This window comes from Miniopterus schreibersii (genome assembly GCF_964146895.1).
Source record: "Miniopterus schreibersii genome assembly, chromosome: 5".
Classification (NCBI taxonomy): domain Eukaryota; kingdom Metazoa; phylum Chordata; class Mammalia; order Chiroptera; family Miniopteridae; genus Miniopterus; species Miniopterus schreibersii.
The window spans coordinates 40,687,972-40,715,077 of NC_138106.1; the positions used below are offsets into that span (position 1 = coordinate 40,687,972).

At 39.5% G+C, this 27,106-nt stretch overlaps 1 protein-coding gene across 4 annotated transcripts in view; it reads left to right on the top strand.

The window, feature by feature from the left end:
* Positions 1-27,106, top strand: part of IL1RAP (interleukin 1 receptor accessory protein) — a gene marked incomplete at its 3' end in the record, with an annotated part of 125,445 nt that overhangs the window by 52,667 nt on the left and 45,672 nt on the right. For all 4 annotated transcript variants that reach the window (XR_013998958.1, XM_081139295.1, XM_081139294.1 and 1 more), the window contains exon 3: positions 25,687-25,972. Coding sequence is in view for 3 of the 4 variants with exons in the window: in XM_081139295.1 (XP_080995421.1) it covers positions 25,687-25,972 (286 nt within the window). The remainder of the gene's footprint in view (positions 1-25,686; positions 25,973-27,106) is intronic.

The window sequence follows — 27,106 nt, forward strand, 5'->3', positions numbered from 1 at the left end:
TGTTTTCCTCTGCTAGTCTTTGGCAGTGACTGGGTGTGCATTTTGAAATTTGATGGTGGTTTCACTCCAAGTTCCATTTTATTCCGGATGGAGCTGGAATGTTTTATCTTTCTCAGAAGCTGTCACGTTGGTGCCGTGTCAACAGAACAGCTGGAATAACTCACCTAGATTCAGGAACTAGACATAAGATTGGGCTGGGGCATCATCACCACTCCATGTTACTTCGTTCACTGCAGACTCTCCAGGATTGAAAACCTGAAAATTGCTTCAGGATTAAGGCACAAGTTCTCTTCGATCCCAGGGAAGTCGGCGTTTTCATAGGCTGGTTATCCATTTTAAAAACATGCAATACTTTTATCACAGAAGGATGATAAGTATTTCCCTGTAATTTTAGGTTGCGCCTTTATGACTGAGAAGAAACAAGTCAAAGATCTATATAACCTCCACATTTAGGGAAGTGGTCCTTTATGATGGGATCTGAAACCCAGCTCGGCAGACGTTTTCTGGGCATCTGTTATGTGCAAAGCTTTGCACCACAGGGAATGTTAAAAGGAATAAGCCACTGCCCTCATTCATTCATAGGGTAGACGCTAGACGCTGTGCTTGCCTATATTTATTGGTAAACAAGACAGTAATTTCTTCCCTTATGGAAATTATAAATTTATGGAAGTTTGAGGACAGAATAAAATAAGTAAATAAGCACATTTTTGGAAGTTTTAAAAAGTGGAGATTATCTACAGGGCATTATATTGATGGAAAATAATTGGACAGTGTATTCCACTGAAGGATGCAAAAGATCCACCTAAATGCAAAGTAGACAGAGGCAGTGGGATGGGATGTGTGAAGGCCCTGAGCTAATGACCATGCTGCTCCTGCTGTTGGACCTGCAAGAAATAGGGGGAAGGAGGCATGAGATGAGGAGAGAGAGGTAGACAGGGTCCAGTGCCTATTAAGGGTGTTACAATGATCTTCACTGCAAGAAAAAGCCATTGAAAGAATTGAGCCAGGACCCTGACATTCTCTCTTTATTAAATGTTCCTGTTGGCTTCCATGTGGCAAATAGATTGGAGAAGATTTAAGTTTCTCTCAATATGGCGGACAAGGTCCCTTAAATGACCCTTTTGCTGTAAAGCAGCTAGAAATGATGAATTTAAAAATAAATGTCATTTAAAATGAATTGCTGTGTTGGTAAGAAATCCTTAGAGAACAAAATTGAAGTAAAACTGGAATTCAGAAAAGAAAGTAAGCCAAATCTGTAGCTGGCGGCTGCCCAAGGTAGCATCCAGAGTTAGTGGGGAAAGATGTTTTTAAATGCTAGGACATTTGGATAATTTCTTTAAAAAATAAAATTATATTTTATCTTATGCCTTACCCCCAAACAATTATTGGCTGAATTAAAATTTTAAATGTAAAAAATTAAATTAAACCTAAAATATTAGAAGAAAATATATGTACACAGTATTGTAATGTTGGGATGGAGAGAGCCTTTCTAGATATACCATCAAAGGTGGGCATCCATCATTAAAGGAAGTTTGAATTAGTGTTTCATGTCTCTTCAAATATATTCCTAGAAGTGGAATTGCTGGGTCATAAGGCAGTTCCATTTTTAGTTTTTTGAGGACACTCCATACTTTTTTCCACAGTGGCTGCACCAGTCTGCATTCTTACCAGCAGTGCACAAGGGCTCCCTTTTCCCCACGTTCTTGCCAACATCTGCTGTTTGTTGATTTATAGATGATAGCCATTCTGACAGGTGTGAGGTGGTATTTCATTGTGGTTTTAATTTGCATTTCTCTGATGATTGGTGACATTTGGCATCTTTTTATATGTCTATTGGCCCTCTGTATGTCCTCTGGAGAAACGTCTATTTAGATCCTTTCCCCATTTTTAAATTGGATTGTTTGTGTTTTCGTGTTTAGTTGTATAAGTTTTTTATACATTTTTGATATTAATCCCTTATCAGATGTATCATTGATGAATATGTTCTCCATTCAGTGGGTGGTCTTTTTGTTTTGTTGACGGTTTCCTTTGTTGTGCCAAAGCTTTTAAGTTTGATGTGGTCCCATTTGTTTATTTTTTTGCTTCTTTTTAAAATGAAGTTATATATATATGCGTGTGTGTGTGTGTGTGTGTGTGTGTGTGTAACTGAATTTATTGGGGTGACATTGGTTTCCAAAATCATGCAGGTTTCAAATGTACAGCTCAATAAAATATCATCTGCACCCTGCATTGTGTGCCCATCACCCCGAGAAAAGTCTCTTTTTTCCCCATTTTACCCTGCTTTGCCCACCTCTACCTACCCCCTCACCCCCTTTTTCTCTGGCTATCACCACACTGTTCTCTGTGCCTATGTGTATATGTGTGTGTGTGTGTGTGTGTGTGTGTGTCTGCTTAATCCCTTCACTTCTTTCATCCAGCCCCAAACTCCCCTCCCCTCTGACAGCTGTCAGTCTGTCCCATGTTTCTATGCCTCTGTTTCTATTCTGTTCACCTGTTTATTTTGTACATTAGATTCCACATATAAGTGAGATCATATGGCATTTGTCTTTCTCTGACTGGCTTATTTCACTTAGCATAATAATCTCCAGGTTCACCCATGCTGTCCAAAAGGTAAGAGTTCCCTCTTTTTTATGGCCAAGTAGTATTCCCTTGTGAAAATGTACCGTGGCTTTTTTATCCACTCATCTACTGATGGGCACTTGGCATGCTTCCAAATGTTGGAGGTCTTGGGAGGGTAAGTCAGGGGCATTTGTGAAATATACTTTTGTTTAAGCATTGGCTCCTTGTTTCTGTCCATGAATTGAGATGTTAATAACTTCCCTAACATGAAGGTGATTTCAATTTTATGTACGATCTTGATAGACTACTTAATTTGGAGATTTGTGAGGGGAAAAGAGATATTACTGTTGAATTTCATGCACTGTCACTGTGGCTGATATTTGTGTGTTTGTTAGATATGCAATGTTAAGGAAATAAACATTAACCACCCCAATTTTTGGAGGCTGAAATCAGTGAGCTCCTACTTCTCTGTTTCAAAGTTTGCCAATTCCAGATACTCAGCCACAGGTACCTATGCCCCCTAGTCTTACCTAGCTTATTAGTTCAATTAAACGTGTTTGTTGTTTATAGGTTTCTAGTTTATTTTAGTTTTAGTTTTAAAGAAATTAGTACTGCTTCATCTCTCGGCACTCCTTCATTTCTTTGGGCAATATACATATGTAGTATTGGTCTCAGAGGATGTTTCAGATACAGGTCACAATATCATTATGGCACCTAATCATTACGGTGGGGAATGACATGCTTTAGTGTTTATAGTTTAAAAATGCTTGCATTATTGGATCATCAGAATAACAGTAAAGTATATTGTTATTCCCATTCCTCAGATCAGGAAGCAGAGACTTGAAGAGATTGGGGGACTTAGCCATAATCATGGAGGTGGTAAACAGAACAACAAGGACTAAAGCCCTTGTCTTCCAGTCCCAAACCCATTGTTCTTTCTCCTGGCAGACCCAGGGATCCCAGCCCTTTCACTGCTAAGGACATCATTTATTTTATTTTATTTATTTTACTATTTTATTTTAATTTTTCTAAAGAGTCTATGTGTTGAAAGCAATAGAAACCAGTCATGTTAACATTGCAGCCTTTCCTACAAACTAAGTTAAGAACATATTCATTACCCGAAAAAGAAACTGTATTCATTAGCTGCCAATATACATTCCCTCTCCCCTGTTCCCTCAGTCCTAGGAAACCACGAATCTACTTTCTGTCTCTATAGGTTTGCCTATTCTGGACATTTCATAGAAACGGAATCATATTCTATGTGGCTTTTTGCAACTGGCTTAGCATAATGTTTCATTTAATGTTTTTAAGGTACTTTCATGTTGTAGCATGTACAGTATCTGTACTTCATTACCTTTTACTAATAAAAAAACCCATTGTTTATCCATTCATCACTGGTGGACGTTTAGATTGTTTGCACTTATTGTCTATCATGAATAATGATGCTGGTTACATTTGTGTACAAGTTTTCGTGTGGACATGTGTTTTTTTATTTCTCTTGGATATATGCCTATAAGTGGAATTTCTGGGTCATATGGTAACTCTATTTTTAACAGTATAAAAAACTGCCAAACTATCTTCTTAAGTGACTGCACCACTGTAAATGTATTTTTGAAGAGTCGAATAGCAGATGAGTCTCCGGTTGCCTACGACACTACAGACACTTTCCTGAATGGTTCCTTAAGGCAAAACACATTGCATCAAAAAAAGAAGACATCATGGTGAAGTCAGAGGCCTTCCCAGGGCTCAGCCCCTCAGTCTCTGGTGCAGTAGAGGAACATTTTAGCATTTCCTTTTTGTTAGTGTAACAAATTTAAATCTCAGTGATATGGGAGCTCAGGAAAGGTCCTGGATCAGAAAATGCTCTCAATGTTATAATATATGTATAATTAGAGACAAAAATAAAACAAAACCCTGGACTCAAGTCAAACCTTAGCTCCATGTGACTATCTGTCCTTATCTATAAAATGAAAATGATAATAGTGGCCCTACATAACTCACAGAGTTGTTATGGAAACCAAAGGAAATAATAAATTTCAAAGTTTTTCTCTAACCAGCAATAGCAAGTAAGGAAACAGACACTGTTGAATGAGCCTGAAAACTGACACCACATAGTTGGCGTGTGGACAAGCACCAACGGTTCTCTGTATTATGAGATTAGGACTGAGAATTTTGCTTTCAAAGTGTTAACGCACAAGAATCCACATTTCCAAATGCAATCAAACCCTTGCCCAGAGGGTTTTCATTTGCTGCAGATGTTTATTAGCAACTTTCTAAGAATTCAAAGGAGGTATCACTATCCTTCAAAAGCAGTTGCTTGGAAACCAGCCTGTGGTCTCATGATTCTCTGCCACTTACTTTGGCTTTGATGGTTCTAAATTCGTTGAGATTTGTGTGATTTTTCAACACAATTGCAAAAGAAAATATATTCATCCATTGAGCAGTCATTTATTGAGATGTTTTAATGAGCCGGTCTTTAGGATACAATGATGAACCAAATAGGTCTTGTTTCTGTCTCTATGCTATTTACAATCTCCTGTGCTTTTTGCGTAAATGTTTCAGGGTCCCTGTGGTTCACCATCACCCATGGATAGAACCATTACTTTGTCTGCATTAAGTATGAAGAATAGAGGCCAAATTTAGGCTCTAGAACGTATAAATGAGAAATAGCACAAGGGACATAAAAGATCTTGATGCCGTGGGTTCAGCTCTGTTGCTAATTTGCTGGGTGACTGTGGGCAAGTTACTTAACCTTTCTGAATCTGTGTTTTCTCATCTGTAAAATTGTTTACTTCTTTCTGATTCTAGCCCTCTAGGATTCCTTAATCGCAATTCTAAGTTGGAGGTTCAAGAGCCTCTGAACCAAGTTGCCTTTCTTTTCCTTTGCACTTTACATCTTTGGCCTTGCGCGTGGCACTGTCCACTTCTCTCCATGTTAACTACCATCCTTCCAGGCCACAGCATCTCCCTCTTGGGCTTTTCTGCAGTAGCTTCATAACCGGCTGTTCCTCCTCCAGCCTTACTCCCTCCAGTCCATTCTTCACATGGCAACCAGCGTTATCTATTTAAAATGATAATTAAATTATATATCTCCTTTGATGAAAATTCTAGAAGTATTCGCCATTATTCTTAGAATACAATTTCAGTTTCTCGCAGTGGCCTGTATCGCCCTTGGTTTGGGTTTCTACCTGTTGCTTCAACCTCTGTGTATTCCGCTTTCTTGATTCTGTCGATTAAGCTTTTTGAGATCCTTTCGGAAATTCACGTACAGCGGGGGCTTTTCCTGCTCTAAAGCCTTCACACCCTCTGCTGCCACCGTTGCCCCTCACACCTTTGCTCCGCAGCGCTGGGCTTGAAAGTCAGTTCTCCAGGGAATATTGTCCCCACACCTCTAAGCTCTCATGCCCAGCAAGATCCCTGTTACATGCACTTACATTTTACCCTGTGCTTCTTTTCATGGTACTCATTCCAATAGCAACTTAGTTATTAACTGTGTAATCACTTATTTAATTACCTAGTTAACTAGTTATTCAATATCTTTCCCCTTCTCTGGAATGAAAACTCCCTGGGAGCACACACACCTCTGTGTCTTCAGTGCTAGCAGAAGGCCTTGTACTCACAAATGACTGGATATAATAAATGTCTAAAATTTCGTTCTTTACCCCAGCTATTTTGCATGGAGAGCATGGGGGTGTATCAGGCAGTTCCGAAGAAGCAAAGACCTTTATCTCTATGCAGTTATTGATCTGTTTGTACAGTGAGCTTCCTCACTCTACCCCACAAAAACAAATATCCACCAAACCATATGTGCCGGGCACTGTGCTGGGTGACCAGGACCCACGCTCTCTCTTTGAGCTCAGAATCTGGCAGGGGGTGAACCATAACCTCAAATAATTATGTAGGGAAAGCGTCACAAGGGACATCCGGAGATACTGCTATCATGGTTTAGAAGTGAGGGACATTGTTTTAAACTGAGAGCAGCCAGCTATATCTAGAGGGCTAGTATCCAAGGTACGTCTTAGAGGATTTGTGTGACTTGACACCATGGAGATGGGTGGGGAAAGGCATTGCAGAGTGGCTCCAAAACCGAAAGCTTGCTCCCTGCCAGTGGTTACAACCAGAGCCACATCCCAGTTTAAGAGGCTGGAATTATTTAGATTGATTTTTAATCTATACAACCCTTGACCTTTTGAAATTTATTTTTATTTTTTATTTACTCTTATTTGCATATAGTAAAATTCAGTTTTTGGTATGCCAAGTCTATGGATTTCTACAGCTGCAAGCCATGTAGCCACCACTATAAGATGATGAGAAATTACATTAATCACCCCTTTGCACCCAGATTTCTTTCATGCTGCAGCTGTTCAGTCAACCTCTTTTCACCCTGAACCCCTAGTAATTACTAATATGTTTTCTGTTCCTATAATGCTGAATTTTCCAGAATGTCACATAGATGGAATCGTGTGGAAATGTACTTCTTTCACTTAGCATATTGCGTCTGAGATACAACCATATTGTCAAGTGTATCAGAAGTTCATTGCTATTGCCAAGCAGTTTCCACTGTATAGATAAAGCACAGTTTGTTTATTCATTCACTAGTTGAAGTCCATTTGGGTTGCTGCAAGGTTTCGGCATTTATAATTAAGGCTGCTATAAACATCTGTATATAGGCTTTTGTCTGAACATGAGTTCTCATTTCTCTTGGATAAATACCTAGAGCTACGATGGCCAGGTCATACCATAAATGTACATTAAACTTAGTAGGGAAATGTCAAACTTTTGCCCAAAGTGGTTGTGTTACAGTTAAAAGTGGCTAGTTATTAATGATAGGAAAGGAGCAAAAGGAAGGCCAGACATTATAAGCATGGCCATCTGGGCAGCTTTACCAGGAGGCTGCAACTTTATACTCCTCAGGGAACCACCAGTCCATTCCCTGCAAATCACTGGGGGGGGGGGGGGGGGCGGGGGGAGTCCAACAAAGGGGAGATGGGCACATGCACAGTGAAGTAGGGGTAACATAGTGAAGGTGCCCATCAGTCTGACCTGGGACAGAGATAATTGGCTAGGGGGCGTGAAGCCACTGTATCACACAAAATCTTATAAGGCTAAAAGGAGTGGACAGAGGAGTTTGCTCTCTTGTCTCTCTTGTTCCTCTGGTTTTTCTCCTGCTGCTTTGCATTCTCCAGTGTTCCCTGCATGGCCATGTGGCCCTGTGGACCCCCCATGCAATGGGCCAAGGGACTGCAGCTGGGAACACAAGCTAAGCTAGCCTGATGCTGGATTGCACTATGCAAATATGGAACAGAAACTTTAGGCAGTGGCTTTAATCCTAGCTCTGCTAAGGACACAGCTGTACTCCTTCTATGGCAGGATAGAAGGAGGAGGTATCTTGGAAACTCAGGGGTATAATTCCATGCAACTAAATGCCACTCACTCTCCCATGAGAGTCTCAGAAAATTCCTTTTCTTGTGACATCGCAAGAAGCTCACTTTCACAGGCAGCAGGTGGGGACACGGAGAGCTCCCCATGGATAAGTTATACTTTGTGCATTCCCATCAGCAATGACTGTGCTCCAGCTGCTGCATATCTTTGCCAACACTTGGTAGTTTCCATTTTTAAAGATGTATCCATTTTAATTAGTATGTAGGAGTAGCTGGTGTGAATTTCAATTTGCGTTTATCTAATAACTATTGATTTTAGTCATCTTTTAATATGCTTATCTATCTGTATACCTTCTTTGATAAAATGTCTCCAGAAATCCTTTGTCCTTTCTTCAATTACTTGTTTTTTCATTGAATTTTGAGAATTCTTTATATTTTGTGTATAAGTCCTTTACCAGACAAGTGATTTTTAAATAATTTCTTTTGATCTGTGACATGTCTTTGCTAATCTTTAGTTATTCTAGTTATTTTAAAATAGTGTTTCAAGGCCCATCATCAGGTCTACCACTATTCTCTCCTTCTCTCAAATATTTGCAGGGCCTTTCATCTTTTCAGGCACAGTGGGGCCATGACAATGAAAAGGACAATGGTCTTGTTCATAAGGAGCCTTCAGGTAGTTGGAAAGAGAATTTGGGTGTTGAAATATCTATACCCCATGGAATGATGTTCTGAATGCCATAAGTATGCTATACTGCAGAGCCATTCATTGAGTAATTCATTGAGTAATTCATTGCCATACATTGAGTAATTAGGTTCCAGAAACAATAATGAAGTGGCTGCCTTCTCTACGTCCCTGTGTATTATCAGTTATAATGATGGGGACTCGGGACTGGGCAGTGTCTTTCTCGTTTCGATTTTCCACAGTCCTGCACTCCGACTGTAGAGCAAAAGGCTCACCTCAGAAGCCATTAGCTTCACTACCTCTTCCTCCCCCCACCCCACGCTGCTATAATTGTCTTTGTCTTCATTTGTGATTTACGTAAGTAAAAGCAGACGTAACAAATGAATAAAGAAATGCCATTCTTAACAGTGTGGAGTTGCAGGTATGTGTGATCCATCAAACAGCCTCAGGGCCCAATCATATTTCCCAATCCAGTCTTTATTTTTTGCCATAGTTATCATTGCTATGCATCATTTCATTCTTCAAGCACCATCAGTGACTCTCAGTTTCTACCAAGATAAAGTATGAATTTCTTACCCTGGACAGCCTTAGTCTCCCATCCTCATGCTCTAATAAATCATTGCACACCCTGTGATCCAGCCCCAGCTGACTGATAGACGGTCACGACTTCCTCACCCTCTCTGCCTGTACTTACAGTGCTCCATCAGCCTGGACTCCTTCCCTTGTATCTGTCAGTACACACTCTATTTATTTTTCAGGCTTCAATTAGATGCCATGTCTTCTGTGAAGGCTTCATTGAACTCCCCCCACCCCCAACACCCATACACCCTCTCCCTCATAGAATTGAGCTCTTTCTGCAATCTTACAACATGCTTTTTCTTTTTAGCATTCACTTTGCTTTGCATTGTGATTGTTTGCCTGTCTGTTCAAGCTCTCTAGGTAGTGAGATCTTTGAAAGCAGAGGCCATATCTTCCCTGGATTTCTCCCCTGCCCCAACAATGGAGCCTGTTATAAACTGTTGCATGTAGTAGTTCACACTGAAAGTGTATTGATTGAAAGGACATGATACAACCCACAGTTCACCTTGCTTCATGGCCCAGACAGAAGAGGTGTCTGAGTGGCTGATAGTTGTAACTGGAGGTGACAGGGTGATCTGATGTGTTCTAAACACATGCAGTTGTGTTTCCCTATTGGCTGTGATTATGCTCTTCTGTCTAGGATAGGAAAGGAGTGATTTGATTTTGAGTAGGCAACCCAGCTCTAATTGTCTGCCTTAAATGCCTTCCATTGTTCTGCTTAAGGTGATTTTCTACCAGCATGAAATGTTTTCCTTCCCAGAGAGTTGATGGAGGAGCTGAGTCATGCCTGACGATACTTAATAGGACAGAGGCAGCTAACACCTGGGGGAGCTGCCTTTGAGGACAAGCTGACATTTCTGACTCTTCTGCTTTTTAAAATGGGTGTTTTGAGGAAAGTTGAGCATGAAAAAGGCTTTGGAATCTCCATTGGAAACATGGCTAGATAATGACACTCTCTAATTCAGATAGATGTGATCTGCCCCACTGCCTCTTTGGCTGTGACGTGTGCCTTCTGATGCTGGGAACCACTAATCAAGGGTGTTATGCTCCTCATTAAAGAGACTCACTCAGTTTGTTCCAGTTTCTATTAACTAGTCCCCACCCAAACCACCCCCTTTCTTTGTCCTGAAGAACTGGCTTGATTTTACATTTTGATGATTCAGGCTAGAAAACACTTGTGGAGTCAGCATTGATTATAAACCCATCGTATTACAGGGATGGAAGGGGTTAGAGATCTATATTACATATGAGAAAACTCACTCTAAGAAAAAGGAAGTTACTCAGTCACAGTCAGTTTTAAATGTTAGACTTTGAAATGAGGCAGATCTGCATAAGAATCCTCCTCTCTCACTTATTTGCTATTGTTAAAAGCAAGTTTTGAGGCATATTAAAAATTTAAGAGTATATTTGAGCAAAAAACGATTCCAGTTGGGAAGCACCAAACTGGAAGTGGTGAGGAGCACTCCACCCACAGTAATTCAAGGCAACACTCTTATAAATGGGGGAGGGGAGGGGGGAGCAAAGCAAAGAACTTATTTGATTGGCTATTGCTTAAGCGGTTGCCTCGTTGGCTGTTTGTGATTGGTTTCCTTGGGTTTCCATTTCTTGACCTTGAGACATTACAGGCTTAGGTAGGCTGCTTTATTATTAGACCCACCTCAGTCTAATGGGCACTTTGTTCAATTAATTTAACACTGTGTAATCGTGTGGATATTCTTTAACTTATCAATGGCCCATGCTCCTCATTTCTTAAATGCGGACAATAATAAAACCATCTGAAAGAGTTGTTCTGAGAATTAAAAGAGATAATAAATATAAAACAATACCTGGCATATGGAAAACATGCAGTATTAGGTAGTGATGGTGGTAGTTGTAATAGTAATAATGGTGCTCACACTGGCAGAGTTAGGACAAGAAATCAGGTCTTTGGACCCTGTGTTGTTACTCTCCGTAGAGAATACCACAAGATGTACCTCAGGAACTATATTTAGTGGCAAGGAAGTCTAAAGATATCTGTGTGAACATGAATTCCTATATTCAAAAAAAAGCTCAGAAGCTAGTTTTCTATAAGACAGAAGGAAAGAACATGGTTTGAGGTGTTTGTTAACATAAAGAATCAATGTGAGTAGAGTATTTGAGGGAAGGAACTGTAAAGTCTCCAAACTAGAAATCAAAGGGCCGAGTATGATGCCAGAGCCTGAGAAGATTAGTGGAGAGAGGACTGACTCTGGAATCAGAAAGAGCTCTGCTGCCTTAGGGCACCGTGAGCTTCCCGTCACTATCTGAGACTCTTTCTAAGACCCTTGCCTCTGTGATCACAGACTATAATAAATGTAAAATGTAAATTATTGTGGATTCTGTTAACAATTATGGATTTGCCCTCTTTGATGGTATGTGGTAGAGGGAAGGAGGCAATGATTGCTAAGTGATGAATTTGGAATACTTTCCTGCCTGAAAGAGTATGGGCATCAAAAGCTGTGCTTCTAACCAGCTACCTTCATTATTGATTTCCCCACAGGGCAGGGAACCATAGTATTGGAAGGCAGATAATAGCCTGAGATAAGTATGCCAGGACACACACACACACACACCCCAGAGATATAATACCTCGAAAGTTGTAGTTGTACCATGAAGCTCCTAAAAGCCCTCTTGGTATGACTGGAGACCCTTTTCCTGATCTAGCACCTATTTCTCTTATTTTCGTTTTTCTACTTTATGGTCATAGTTTTGCTTTTTTTTGCTTTTGTTTTTCTTTCAGTGGCAGAACATTGGTATATAGCCCTTGGTGAGTGTGAGTGGAGAGGGAAGGTGTGTACCATGTGAAAGACAGCCGACAATCACTGGGATACTATACGAGATTCTACCTTGATTTCTTTTAGTGTTTTCTTTTGCTTCATATATGGAAAGTTCTTTCTCCTGTTTTGCTTCCTGTGTTTTAGAGCTCTGGGGTTCAGAAAAGGGAGCTCGCAGCTTCTGCTTTCTCTTCAGCAATAAATATATAAGAGGCAGCCCTGGCCAGTGTGGCTCAGTTTGTTGGGTGTCATCCTGTGCACCAAAAGGTTGCCAGTTTGATTCCCCATCAGGACACAGACCAGCGTTGCTGGCTTGATCCCATGTGGGGGGTGTGCAGGAGGCAGATGGTCAATGCTTTGCTCTCATGTTGATGTTTCTCTCTCCCTTCCTCTCCCTTCTTCTCTCTCTAAAAACCAATAACAAGTCTTCAAAATATATACATATATGTAAGAGGCAAATGTCCTCAACCTTAAGACTATAGCAAGTAATGAAGATGAATGTAAATATAGGTATAAAAATTCAACCTCTGACGGACCAGGAGAAAAGAAAACCAAAGCCTGATGTAGGTGCAGTGTACACTCCCTTCGGTAGTTGGCTTTATACAGACAGAAGTCATGTGTGATATGGAGCAAAGGACTGAGAATCTGGACGGTTTCATCCCACCTCTGCTACTAACCCAGCCCTTCGCTCAGGCATCCCTTCAACCCTCTGATCTCAGAACTTTATGTGTATAATGTGCCTTGGAACTGGGTGATTTGTGAGCCCCCTCTCAGCACTCACTACCAGACGTCCCCCCAAAGCCCCTTTCTCATGCTCCCAGCTTTTGCTTCTTGCTTCACCTGATTTTCTCTTGCAATCTTTTGTTTTCTGCTCATCACTGCTAGCCTTCAAGAAAAATCTACATGCTTGACACATTATTAAAATGGAATGAGGCTGTACTGGCATTTCTCAGGTGATGCCTCTCTTAAATGCAGTGGCAGGATTGTAGCCTGTGTCTCTTCCTCTGGCAGGTGATGAAGATCTCAGACACCCTTTTACTCGAGGCGATTTCCTGAGAATTGCTGGGGAGGTTGCTGGCAAGGCTCACAAGGTGCTCTTTCCTTTGACTTTGCAGTTGTGCATGGAGGAGGGTGGGAGATTTTGACGCGGGGGAGTCACATTGCCCCTAACTGAAAGTTGAAAGCCTCTGATGCACTTTCACTGAACTAGCCCCCCTGACCCTCCAATTGGGAAGTGACATGTGGGAATGGAGGGTGTAGAGAACCATTGAGTACCTGGAGGGCTTTAAATGTCCTTCATCATGTTGAATTTAAAGAGATTGCTTGAGCTGCCTTTGCTTATTAAGTCAGTTCATGCTTAGCCTGCTTTCTACACTTTCTACATTTTAGGACTCATATCTTAACTTTGGATTTTCTGTTCCCAGCCCTGGTAAAATGCAAAAAAATAAAATAGAAAATCCTCAAACCCCCAGACCTTCAAAAACAAATGTACACAATGATTTACTTTCTCTGCTATCTTTCTGAGTCCTTTCTTGAAAAAAAAAATTTGTTTTATTAATGACAGTATTACTGATGTTCCCCAATTTCACCCCTTTACTCCTCTATTCCCTTCTTAATTTCTTCATCTAAAATAATAATTGTAGCTAAAATTTATGAAATTCTTACTATAGTCCCGAGCATACGGTATTTTTGTGTATGATCTTTTTTTTTACCACTTTCAACAGTTCTATAAGATAGGTACTTTTATTAGCTTTGTATTTTGCTTTATGTACTATTACATATGAGGAAAGTGAGGTATAGGAGCCTTCTTTCCAGGTGCCACACCTATGGACAGCATGGCGACCTACCTTACTTTCAGCCTCAAGAACAAGGCCCATATCAGCTTCTTCACCTGTAAAATCAGAGGGAAGAAGAACAATTGCATGGCTTATCCACATTGAATGCCAGCAAGGTTATCTTCTATGGACCATTATTAATGTTATCTGTTCCAGTCTTCCTGGATTTGTTTGTTTTTTGCCTGTTTCAACATCTGTTTCAAAAAGGAATATACTGTTGCACAATTTACATTTCCCAGTACCAACCTGGAATGTTTGTGCAGATATGTATCTGGAATACATATTGTACTGGGATGGTTTAGTAGGAAGAACATGACGTTTGAATTAAAAAGAAGTGATTAGATGCTCACCACTCCTGAACTCTGTGTCATTCATCAAGTTAGCTCTGTGAACTTAGTCACCTCATCAGTAAAATGAGATGGTGGTTCTAAATGTTGTTAAGACTTGCTTGTAGCCTAACACCCTCAAGCACTTTGTTAGCGGTAAGTCTCCACAGGTTAAATGTTATTAACATTTGTGGGCCATCTCCAGTTTCACATTGGCCGTACTTAGCCTGGGATTGAGAGAGGAAAGTGATATTAATAATAGTGAAGGCTACTGAACAGCTTTCTGCTAAACACTTTTAAAGCGTTATCTCATTTAATTTTCAAACCAGCCTTCTGTGATTCCCAGGGAAGTTTAACTTACTTATACATACTCACATGGCTAAAAGTGTCAGAATGAAAATTTGAACTGGGATCATCAGACTCCAGAGACTAGCTACTGTGTACTCCTTAGGAAAGGGATTTGGGGATGTAAGAGACTTGGTTTGGTCCCTCTCATCTCTGTCATATACAGGGGTGGGGCAAAGTAGGTTTACAGTTTTGAGTACACAAAATGAAATTTATTCTTGTATTAGTATCTGTTGATTATTGTATTATTTGTCTTATTATTTCATATCTGTGTTTATGATTTGTCTTTTAGGTAATGATAGCTGGTAATCTACTTTTTTCCTCCCTGTATTGCTGGCCCATCTTTCACACCTTCCTTTTATTCTTCCTTAGCTTCATTCCCCTCATCTATGAAATGGGGGTGTTACCAGCCACCCTACTGGAATTAGAGGTTACAACCAGATCTAAGACTCATATGTTCTGGGATTCTATGCCAATGTGCAAAATACCTTTATCTTCTATGCTTATGATCTGTTTCTTGAGTGGAAATTCAAAGGCAGGGACCAGGTTTTTGTCTACATGTTGTTTATAGCCCCTAGCACTCAGGACTGTGAATAAATATTATGTAATAATGAAAACAAAGAGAGCAAAAGCTGTTTGATTATTATATGAGAATAGTAATTGACTCTTTACAGCTTAATCATGGATTAGAAAAGATTGCTTGGGGAAAAGAAAAAAAAAAGAAAAACAAACGTAAAAAGCAGCTAATAGCTGCTTAGAGTTTCCCCAGTGTACTGTGCCCCACTGGATATAAGCCTGTTTATTTATTGTCACAACAGCCCTGCAAAGAAAATCACTCCCTTCAGCTGCACCAGGAAGCTCATTATAGTGATTTTTAAAAAAAGAAAATAGTGGTAGAGAGGCGGCACCACCAGCATCCATTCTTTAACCTGCTAGCCCCTGCTGCTGAGAGAAGCAGAGTCTTTTCTGGATGGCTCCTAAATGATGTTATTCCATGTTTTCCTTATTATGCACAGCAGCGGGAAGGTGTCTCTTGGATCCTTCTTGGACATTAGTGCATGGTGATTATAGGTCTTTTTGTTGGATCTCCAGTAGCTAGTTGTGAAATGATTTGATGGGGACCAAGCAAGAGCCTGAAGACCTTCAAAAGCCTCTCTAGACCTGGGAATTGTAAAATTCTCTAGAGAACCCAGCATTTTTCTCAAGTCCTTTGCCACAAGGGAAACTGTAGAAAGTGTTCACAAGCTAAGAGAGGAGCTCCACATGGCAGGTATTGAATGAAAACCAAACTCTTCAGAGATCCTAGAGTCCTGGCCCCATAACAGTAATTAGATTCTGAAAGACCCTAACTTTAAGTCATAGAGTTGCTCTAGATAATTTAGTTTTATAAATTTAAGTATCACCCGCTATAATATATGTTCTGAATTCAAACTTCATAGGTATGGTTGTTTCCATGTTATGATTCATTTTCCTTTATCACTCCTTCCTTTCTATTTTCTTTGTTTTCACATTTGGCTGGTCATGACTTTCTCCACATTATTTTTATTTTTCTAACTAGCCAGGCTCATCACTTCTAATTGATATAAAATAGCAGTCTTTAGGATTATGTAAAGATACATGCTCAGTGTTGAAGGGAGGAGTAGTACACTATTGGGAATAAATATTGTTTTAGGAACAAACTCTAACAACCCCTGCAGAACTGAAGCTGTAGCCTGCGGATCCGCTCTCCCCCAACCTGTTTTCTGAATTTGGCATTCTTTCCTTATCTGGCAAATCCTGTCAACCACTCTGGGCTGTTTCTTGTTTTCTTCAAGTTAATTAAGTAAACTCCCTTTTTTGGTGGAAGTAAGGTATGCGTAATTATTTGGTCCAGGAAAGCCATCTGTTGAGTTATTAACTCAATACTGTTGAACAGTACAAGCAATGTGAGGATGTCTAATCAGCTTCCCTCCCCCACCCCTAGCTTCTTTCCTTTTGATGGCTTAGTTGACAACTATCCAGTTTCAGCAACATTTTCTAAACCTTTGAGTAGTTCCCTGAATAAAAAATATCTAAGTTTTAATAATATTTTTTTCAACTTAAACCATACTCTAAGAGATGTAGTTTGTAGATTTTTTGGAAAACTGGTGATTTATTAATAGCACACTGCTAGAAAAATATTCAGATCTTTTCACTTTTTTCTACCGAAGAACAAAAATGAATATATTTTTAAACGTAAATATTAATCAAAAAGACATAGACCCCGAAATAATTCAACAACTCACTTATGACATGAAATAGGACATTGTTATCAGTTAGGATGATGATTGGCTGGGAATAAGAAGACTCAAAGTAATGGGTTTAAGTTATTTTTTGCAATGTGGATGTGCATAGGAATCACCTAGGGATTTTGTTAAACTGTAGATTCTCATTCAGGAGGTCCAGGTTAGACCTGAGAGTCTATAGTTCTGACAAGTACCCAAGAGATGCTCGGGATTTTAATGGCTCATGGACCACACTTTGAGTAGCTAGGATATAAAAAAGTTATTTCTCATGCAAAATCTAGAGGAAGAAAGTTCAGGGTTGGTAAGACAGCTCCATACTTGATTGACTCCCACATTCCACCAACTTTAGGGTGTGGTCTTCATTCTTACAATCTATGATATAGCTCCTGCTGTCCTATCCATGTGTGTAGTAGCAAGATGTAAGAAATGAGATGTAGCAGGAACATAGTAATCACAGGAACATGCCTGTATCTTTCAAGGAATGTTTCTGGAATCAACCACATGACAATTTCAAATATAGTGTATTTGCCAGAATTTAGCTGACCACTGTAAGTGAGAGGAAGGCTGGGAAAGGCATCCTTTTTTCTGAATGGCTATATACCAAATGAAAATTCCCATACTCTAGAAAAAGGGAAGTGTGGGAACATGGTAAATGGGACATGTCTAGCAGTCTCTGTCATAGACCTGGGGAGAAGAAATAATTTTCCAAATGTCCCAAGTGTCCCGTAGAAGTTCAGTTTACTTGTAACTAATATGTGTGTAGAACTTCATAGTTTCTATGGCACTTTTATCCTAGGCTCATTCAGTTTTCACTACTGCTCTATACTAGTACAAGCTTCATTTTTTGAATGTGGAAACTGAGGTTTATAATAGTTGAGACTTACCCTGACTACCTTTATTAAAACTGCATACACTGGACTCTCCCATCTTCCCCAGTCCCTCTTTCCCAAGCCTTCTTAATAGGTTCTATATTTTGCTTTGTCCCATTGACTTGTCACCTTCCAATATACCCTGTACTTTTCTTATTTGGCATGTTGACTGTTTATTATCAGTCTCCCTGTGTTAGAAGGTGAGTTCCGTGCGACCTGTGTGTTGCTCACGAATGCGTCCTGAGAACATACTTTAGTACCTGACACGTGATAGGATGTTCAGTACATAGTTTTTGGAAGAATTAATAAAGCCAGGGCATGTCAAAGCCTCTTGGAATCATGTCTGTATTGCCCAACCCTTATGCTCTGTTCCCCTCTATTCGGGCTCCTGCCAAGGTTTTAGTGTATTTCACTCTTATATTTTGCCTCAGAAACCTGGCCACACTTAACTTGTTGATTTACTTTGTCTTCATGCCACTCATTCAAAATTTCCAGCCTAACCAGTTTTCTCACATCTTGGATTAATAATTTATAATATAATATAAATTAGTATAATACAGTATATTATAATATAGTAACTATGGTCCTACCTGGAATCCTGTTCTAACCATTGGATCCTTCCACCAGATATTTTCTAGTTGATTCTGTATCCATGCCTTTCTTTTTGTAAGATTATTAACTCTTTGATGGCTAAGGACTCATTCAGATTAATCAGGTAGATACAGCTAATATGTACTAAGCTTCTTTCATATGCCAGGCCCTTTAATTCTTACACAGCACAATCAAATAGGCATGTTATACTTGTAGAAACTGAGTCTGCGAGAGGGGAGTATTTTGTCCAAGATGACATGGCAAGTATATGGCACAGGGCAAATAATTACATATAGAAATTAATTCCACATTAGGTCTTCCGATAGTCAGACCTTTTTTAATTTTTTTTCTATCCCGAGCTTCCTGAGTTTTAATATCTACACGTCTCTGCCTCAGCATCCAGCACAGTTCCTTGCTCACAGCAGGTTTTCAGTAAATATTTATAAATACAAATATATGAATAGCTTTTCTGCAGGCAATATCTTGATTGGAATGTGTGAGCATAGATGTGGGACAGGCATCCCAAATCTATATTCAGGCAGCTTTTATTTGTGCCACCACTCAGGCTAAAGTAAGTCAATTAATCTCTCTGTCTCTGTTTCCTGGCATGTAATGTGGGAATGGGCATGAAAGCTCAAGAGGGTGTTGTGAGATTAATTAGTTAAAATGTATACCCTGTTATATAAATGCTAATCGCTGTCAGGCGCATGGGTTGGATTTTCCAGTGACTTGGCTTTGCAAGGCTTCGCACATTTCCATTAGTCCTCTGTGCCACCAAGCCTCAGCCTTAAGAAATCCTTTGGCTAAGGGAAAGGATGACTTTGTGATTCCCCCTGTTGAGGGGCCAATTTAGAGAGCACTTCCACTGGGGAGGAGACTGGATAGGGACATTTTAAACCAAAAAGTAATCCACTGTGCCAATAATTCTTTATCCCTTTGCTGTTAGTAGAGACAAATGTGTTTGCATAACAGCCTTTCCCCCGTCTTTGTTCCTGCTGGTGCCTGCTGAGAATCCTATAATTAATTTGGAATTACATGACACTCCAGCCTGATGCCATAGATTTTATATTTATTTGTTTATTGAATAATTTAAAAAGCTCTGACAAAATGTCCTCAGGTAGCTGGCTAGAGAAATTTAAAAACTCACAGAACTAATTTCAAATGGGCAAATACCCTAAAGAGGATGCTCAATAATAATACCATTTTCGCTAATGTTTATGAATACTAATACATGTGCTTTCAGTCCCTATTGTAAAGGTATCTGGTTTACTTTATCAGTATATTCATTTGGCCCATGAAACATTCCAAAAAAGACATACATAGGAGGTAGAATACTTTCCCTTCTCCTTTAAACCGTATTACATTTAATTTGGTTGAAAAGATATTAAGCCTGTGGTTTCAGCCAAAAATCTTGGTTAGTGATCTGTATTTAAATGTAAGTATGCAAAAGCCTTTAACAAATGCAATTTTTGTAAGTGTCTGCTTTTGATTTACTAAATTATTTTATGAAAGAAACATTCTGTGTTTCTATAACAAATATCCCCCAAATCACAGCGGCTTAACACTATAGAAGTTTATTTTTCACTCAGTTACAACCCCTTGAAAGTGAGGTGGCGTTCCTGAGCACCTCCGCTCTGTGCAGGGGCAGGAATCCAGGCCCCTTTCATCTTCCGTGCTACCCTTTTCAAAAACGCCAGGCCCTCAGGGTCTCCGGGTAAAGGAAAGAGAAAGCACCAAAGATTAGGCTTGGAGTTAGAGGTTATACAACATTTCTGGCCACATCTGTTGGCCAGAACTAAATCGCATGGCCCCAACCCAGTTGCTAAGGATATGTAGCTGTCCTATGGGCCAAGGAAGGGAAAACAGGGTTAATGAACATTCACCCAGTCGCCGCCACCAAAGCCTGCCCTGGTGGCCACCAAAATCCCACTTCACGCTTCTTCCTAAATCAGTCTGTCTGAATGCACGCTCGTGGCTGAGAGATCATCATACTGGTTCTCTTTTTCCAGCTTCCATTTTACAGCCAGCATTCTACTGCTTTCCCACCCCCCAAAACTCCACTTGTCACTTCTCATCTAGCTTACCATTGGGCTAGAAAGACCTCCAAGACCAAGGGTGACAGTTTGTAATATTAGTGTCCGAAAGTCCCCTTTCATGAAGATAGCACTGGCCTCCAGAAAGGCTTCCCCTTGCTCTCCGGTCCCCAGCGTTCCTGGGGAGGACGAGTCACGACATCAGAGCTGCGGGCTGCCGGCCAGGGTGGGGGCTCTGAACTGAGATACACTGCAGAGCGGGGTCGCCTCTGCCATCATCCAAATTTGAACAAATGCTTTAGAGCTCTTGAGAGAGATGCCTTTAGGAACTGCAGAAAGAATATATTTCATAAAATATAGAAGGCGAGAGGATCTTATTACATCCAGAAAACAAACTTAATATGGTGACGTTTCAGTTCCGTCAGCTGTCCAATTGTCTCTCTCTTTTAAACTATACATGATAATTCAAAAGTGTCATGCCGATGTGTATTAATACAATTTTTGGAATTAAAAATGAAATTGATATTTTTTTCTAACAGAAAGTAGATATGATTAGGATAGTTTGACACTGAGGATAACTTTACCAATTGTATAACGTACTGGATATTTCCTTCCTTCCTTTTTCCCTTCCATTTTTTAAAAAAATTAATATTTTAATTATTTTTAAAGCAAATTATACACAGAAGTTTTTTGGTTTTTTTTAAAAGCTCATATATTAAAACACCAATATATTCTTTCTGCCTTAACTTTTTCCTCCAGTGGTTGTCTTCCTCAGAGGCAACTGTTATTTGATTATTTTATATATTTATTTTAATATTTCCAATCTATATTTTACTAACCAATTTGTGTAAATTTTTATTTTTCATTTAGGTATTATTTTTTCACTTTTTAAATTATAGAAAATGATGATACTCTCTTAAACTGCTATTCTTCTTCTTTTTCTATTCATTCCTCTCTCTATAATAGTATTACACTATTTGGTTGAATTAATAATATTTAATTAATATGTCTTCACTTATTAATGAACTATGATTATGTTACCTTCCTTGTTTTTTGAAGTTATTAATGGCCTGCTTTCATATGCCTACTTTAATTTGTATCTTTTAGTAACAATTTCATAATTTTCAATTGTCTTTCAGCATAATTTTCCACATTACTAATCTAATCAGGTAATCTATCAGTTACAAATTATTATTATTATTATTATTATTATTATTATTATTATTATTTGGAACTTTCCATTTCTCCCTACCTACATTGATCCATCACCAAGCCCTGCTGCATAGCTATTATCCTGGGATCTCATTCTCTATTCTTGAGGGACCCTTCCCCTCTCTCTTGAATTGGATCCCTACTCCATGATCATGTTTTCCTCTTTCTTGATTTTTTCTCTCTGATTTTGGTGGTACAAATACCCCAGAAGATTCCTGATGAAGAGCACATGGAATAGCAAATTGCTTGGTCTTTATGGGTCTGTTTCTTCTTGATTCAGTCTTGGAAGATCGCATTTAGAATTTTTAGTCAGCTTCTCAGCCACTTCTTATAAATGAACAGATAGCCCCAGAATACATCGGAGAAAAAGGGACAAATACGTGCAAAAATTTAAACTAGACCATCTTCTTACACCGTATACAAGAATACACTCAAAATGAATTAAAGACTTAAATGTAAGACTCAAACTATAAAACCCTTAGAAGAAAGCAAAGGCAGTAAACTCTGACATTTCTCTTAGCAAGATTTTTTTCTGGTATATCTTCTGAGACAAGGGAAAGAAAAGAAAAAATAAACAAATGGAACTACCTTAAACTAAAAAGTGGTTGCCCAGCAAAGAATACTATCAACAAAACAAAAAGACAACCTACTGAATGGGGGAAGATATTCACCAGTGATACATCTGATAAAGGATTAATATCCAAAAGTGATAAGTAACTTGTACAACTCAATGCCCCTAAAACAAACAATCCAATTAAAAAGTGGGTGGAGGACCTATATAGACACTTCTCCAAAGAGGACATGGAGATGGCCAATAGACATAGGAAAAGAGATGCTCAGATTTGCTAATCATCAGAGAAATGCAAATTAAAACCATGAGATATCTCATAGCTGTCAGAATGGCTGTCATAATAAATCAACAAACAAGTGTTGCTGAGGATGTGGAGAGAAGGGAACCCTCATGCCGTGTTAATGGGTTGTAAATTTGTGTGTCCACTATGGAAAACATGGAGGTTCCTCAAAAAATTAAAAATAGAACTGTGCTATGACTCAGAAATTCTGCTGCTGGGAGTATATACAAAGAAACCCAAAACTAATTTGAAAGAATATATGCACCTCTTTGTTCACTGCAACTTTATTTACAATATCCAAGATGTGAAAGCAACCAAGAGTCCATCAATAGACAAATGAATAAAAAGTAGTGATTCATATATACAATGCAATATTATTCATCCATAATAAAGTCTAAAATCTTACCATTCGCAACAGCATGGAGTAACCTAGAAAGCATTAAGCTAAGCGAAATAAGTCAGACAAATAAAGACAAATGCCATGTAATTTCACTTATACATGGAATCTAAAGAACAAAATAAACAAACAAACAAAATAAGGAACAGACTCATAGATAAAGAGAACAAACTGATGGTTGCCAGATATGAGGGGGGTTGGTGAAGCGGCTGAAAAAGGCAAAGGAATGAAGAACTGCGCATTGATAGTTACAGAGTAGTCGGGGATGTAAGGCACAGCCTGGGGGATACAGTCATTAATACTGTAATAGCTATGCATGGTGCCAGGTGGGTACTTGAAATACCTAGGGGACCACTCTGTAAATTACACCATCATCTAACAACTGTGCTGTGTGCCTGAAACTAATACAAAATAATATTGAATGTAAACTGTAATTGAAAATGAAATTTAAAATAAAAAATAGGAAATTCTAAATATGAGGGTGCGGCTTGTTAACCTTGAGCTTTTCCATTGGACGGTGTGGCTGTGTAATTTGTTAATGAACCACTAATATTAAGGTGTTAGATCTTTCTTCTGAAGCTAGTCAGATTTCCCTTAGAAAATTCATTCATTCTTTTGCCTGGTGGATAAAGGTCTTGCTGCTTTCGCCCTTGGAGCTGAGTGGGAAAGGTTATTGAGTGCTAGGAGAGTGGAAGTAGAACAAAGGATGCCACAGGAGACATAGATTTTATCTGATTGTCTTTATTTCATGACCCTCTCCCATTGTCTTCATTTTTGAGGTAACTGACTGCGTTTGCAAGGGTAGAATAGATTATTCATATTGGTAAAAAGCAAATTCCTATTTTCTATGACTTAGTATAACAAAGCTCTGCCATACATCATCCATATGGGGGGATCTAAGCTAAGGGAATCTCATTATTCATACTTTCATATTTGCCAAGGCAGAAGGGAAGGGAACATAGTGAAATACACTCCAGCCCTTAAAATGGCTTATCCTTACTTTAGAGGGTATGCGAGTACAATCTTACAACATGCCTGGGAAGAAAACCCAGAAATATTGGTGAACAGCACTAATGATTTTTTATCTTGCCGCTGATAGTTCCTCCTGGGTCTTTTCTGTATTCTGTATTGCCGATGGGTTTGTTCTGCAGCTTTTCCCTGCTGACTTAGGATTTTTCATTTTGAATGGGCTAAGCTGGTTACCAGTTGTTCGTTTTGATGTTGCTGTTATCTTTTCTCCCATTCTTGCTGTTACTTGGAGTTATGTCTTAAAAAATAATTTTAGTTTTCTTGGAGTTTCAGAAAGGAGTGAAATTGGATGCATGTATATAGTCTCACATAGTTATCTGAAAAACTATGTTTATAGTTTTCTATGAATTGAATGAGCTAATTCTGCAATTTTACTGAAAATAATTTAAAGAATGTGATAAGGTAGATGTTTTATAAAAGTATTTTGTTATCAAGTTTGTATTGATGTGAACAACATTTTGATCTTATAGTTCTTTCTCTGTATATTGGATTTTAAAAGGTGTTTCTAAATGAAAGCAATTATAAGTAGTAGCAGTTTGTAGAGTTTTAGAAAAGTCAGTTTGTTAAACTTCCCAGATCTAATATTTACTTAGGGATTTATTACTTACTTACAAATCCTTTTGCAAGTCATAAAGCTTCAAATCCTTTGCTTTTATCAAACTTAATGGAGCCACTAATTTAGTTGCTCTATCAGTTATCTGCCGTCCCAAAAATGTTGCCTAACAACCAACTGTAAACTTCAGTGACAAACTTCATTTTGTTTGTTCCACACGTATTTTTCTCATGAGTCGGTAGGTTGCCTGGGCAGTTCTGCTAACAGAAGCTCGGCCTGGGTGATCCAGGCTGGGCATGCCCTGGCCTCTTTGGTCAGCTGTGAAAGTCCAGACAGCATGCCGGGGAAGGTGTCCCAGCTCTACTCCAGGTGGTCTCTTATTTACTAGTAAGCTTTCTTGGATATCTCAGTCAGTTCTGGCTGCTGTAAAAGAATACCACAGATTGGTGGTTTAAACAACAAAATTTATCACAGTTCAGGAGGCTGGGAACTCCAAGATCAGACACTGACAGATTAAGTATCCAGTGAGAGCTTTTATTCCCAGTTTGCAAAGGGCTTCCTTCTCACTTTGTCCTTATGCTTCCCAGAGCTTACTAAGCTGATGGGGCCCATGGTAGATATATATTAAACACTCAATTAATGAATAAATGATCCGTCCTGTATATAAGGACATATCTCAGTTTCCAAACGAGAAGAGAGTATGATGTAACAGCTGAGATCCGTGCCCCACTGAGATTCCTGCATGATTTCTTTTTTCAGGTGAGATTCTCCCCAGTACCTTGTAGGGTTCCACAGAATCAAGCTATTCAATCAAATTATCCAAGAGCTAGTCAGACAGTGATAAAGGAACGAGTGGCAAGTCCTTCTTTCACTTCACAGGGGCCTATTCCATGTCGTTATTAAAGAGAGGTGATTGATGATGACTAGAGATGTAGGTGATTGACGATGACTAGATATGTAGGTGATTGACCATGACTAGAGATGTAGGTGATTGACGATGACTAGAGATGTAGGTGATTGATGATGACTAGAGGTGTAGGTGATTGACCATAACTAGAGATGTAGGTGATTGATTGACGATGACTAGAGATGTAGGTGATTGATTGATGATGACTAGAGATGTAGGTGATTGACGATGACTAGAGATGTAGGTGATTGACGATGACTAGAGATGTAGATGACTGACGATGACTAGAGATGTAGGTGATTGATTGATGATGACTAGAGATGTAGGTGATTGATTGACGATGACTAGAGATGTAGGTGATTGACCATGACTAGAGATGTAGGTTCCCGGGAAAAGACTGGGTGTCCCGGAGAGGAAGTGTGTTCCCTGGAGGCCTTTACTGTGAGGTGACGCATCTGCCTTGCCTTTCTGACCGTTCCAGAACGCTGCGATGACTGGGGACTCGACACCATGCGGCAGATCCAGGTGTTTGAGGACGAGCCGGCTCGCATCAAGTGCCCGCTCTTTGAGCACTTCTTGAAATACAACTACAGCACAGCGCACTCGGCTGGCCTCACTCTGATCTGGTACTGGACCAGGCAGGACCGCGACCTCGAGGAGCCTATTAACTTCCGCCTGCCCGAGAACCGCATCAGCAAGGAGAAAGACGTGCTCTGGTTCCGGCCCACCCTCCTCAACGACACCGGCAACTACACCTGCATGTTAAGGTAGCCTGGCTTCTGGCGGTGACCTCTTCTTTTCCAATGAGTCCCGGGGCCTTGATCCAGATGAAGCTGGGGAGGGGAAGGAAGCATCTAGAAAAAGTTAACGCTTCACCTCAGTGGCTTAGCTAAGCTTGGCTGGAAGATATGTGGTTGTGCTCCTGAGAACATTCTTCATAGGTGGCTCCTTTTCAAACCCTGACAAATATCAAGGTTGTCTAAAGGCAGAGCCTTGTTTATTTGTCCCCTTTGCCTGACATTGGAAGCTGCCTACACTTATGTCCCACCTAGAAGATCAATTCCTCTAGACAGGCAGGGCAGGGAGCAGAACCCATTTGTATCTGTTATTGTCATCTTTCAAAGTATCTGGCACAGAATAAAACCCTGAGTTGCCTTTTATAGGAGAAAGAATATTTGGGAGGCATCTAACGTATTTAGAACAGTGCTTTTCCAACACTTCTACCAACATGCCCCTAAGAAGCAAATGGGCACTGTATCCCTGGGAATCTGAGAATATAATTCAGAGCACCCTATCATTAGGCAAATTTCTTTCAAGTCCACTTTTTTCTTAAGAGTTCATGCAAATTTTGCACTTTAGTGCACAATATACCTATTTTTATTTTACTACCAATTAATGTTTTTGTTCTGAAAAAAAAATTTTTTAAACCAAGGCCCCTCTGAAGAGTAATCATTTTAAAGCTTAGTTCTTTGGCGACTTCTTTTCTCCAAGCTTCCTTTTGGCTTCCAGGTTTTACTTTGTTTTTTAAATTTCCATCTGTGTTATGGAATTATTATTTTTACATTGTTTCCTATTATTTAATAAGTGCATTGGTTTTCTAGGCCTGTCATAACAAAATGCCACAGAGTGGGTGGGTTAAACAACAAAAATTTTGTGTTCTCACGGTTCCAGAGGCTAGAATTCCAGGATCTAGGTGCTGGTAGAGTTGGTTTCATTCATCTCTCCTTGGTTTGTAGGTAGCTGTATCCTCTGCATGTCTTCGCATGGTCTCCCCTCTGTGTCTTCTATGTCCTAACCTCTTCTTCTAAGAACATCAGTCATATTGGATTAGGGCCTACCGATATGACAATAGGGCTAAACAACATAACAATACAAAAATTTAGAATAACATAACAGTAGGT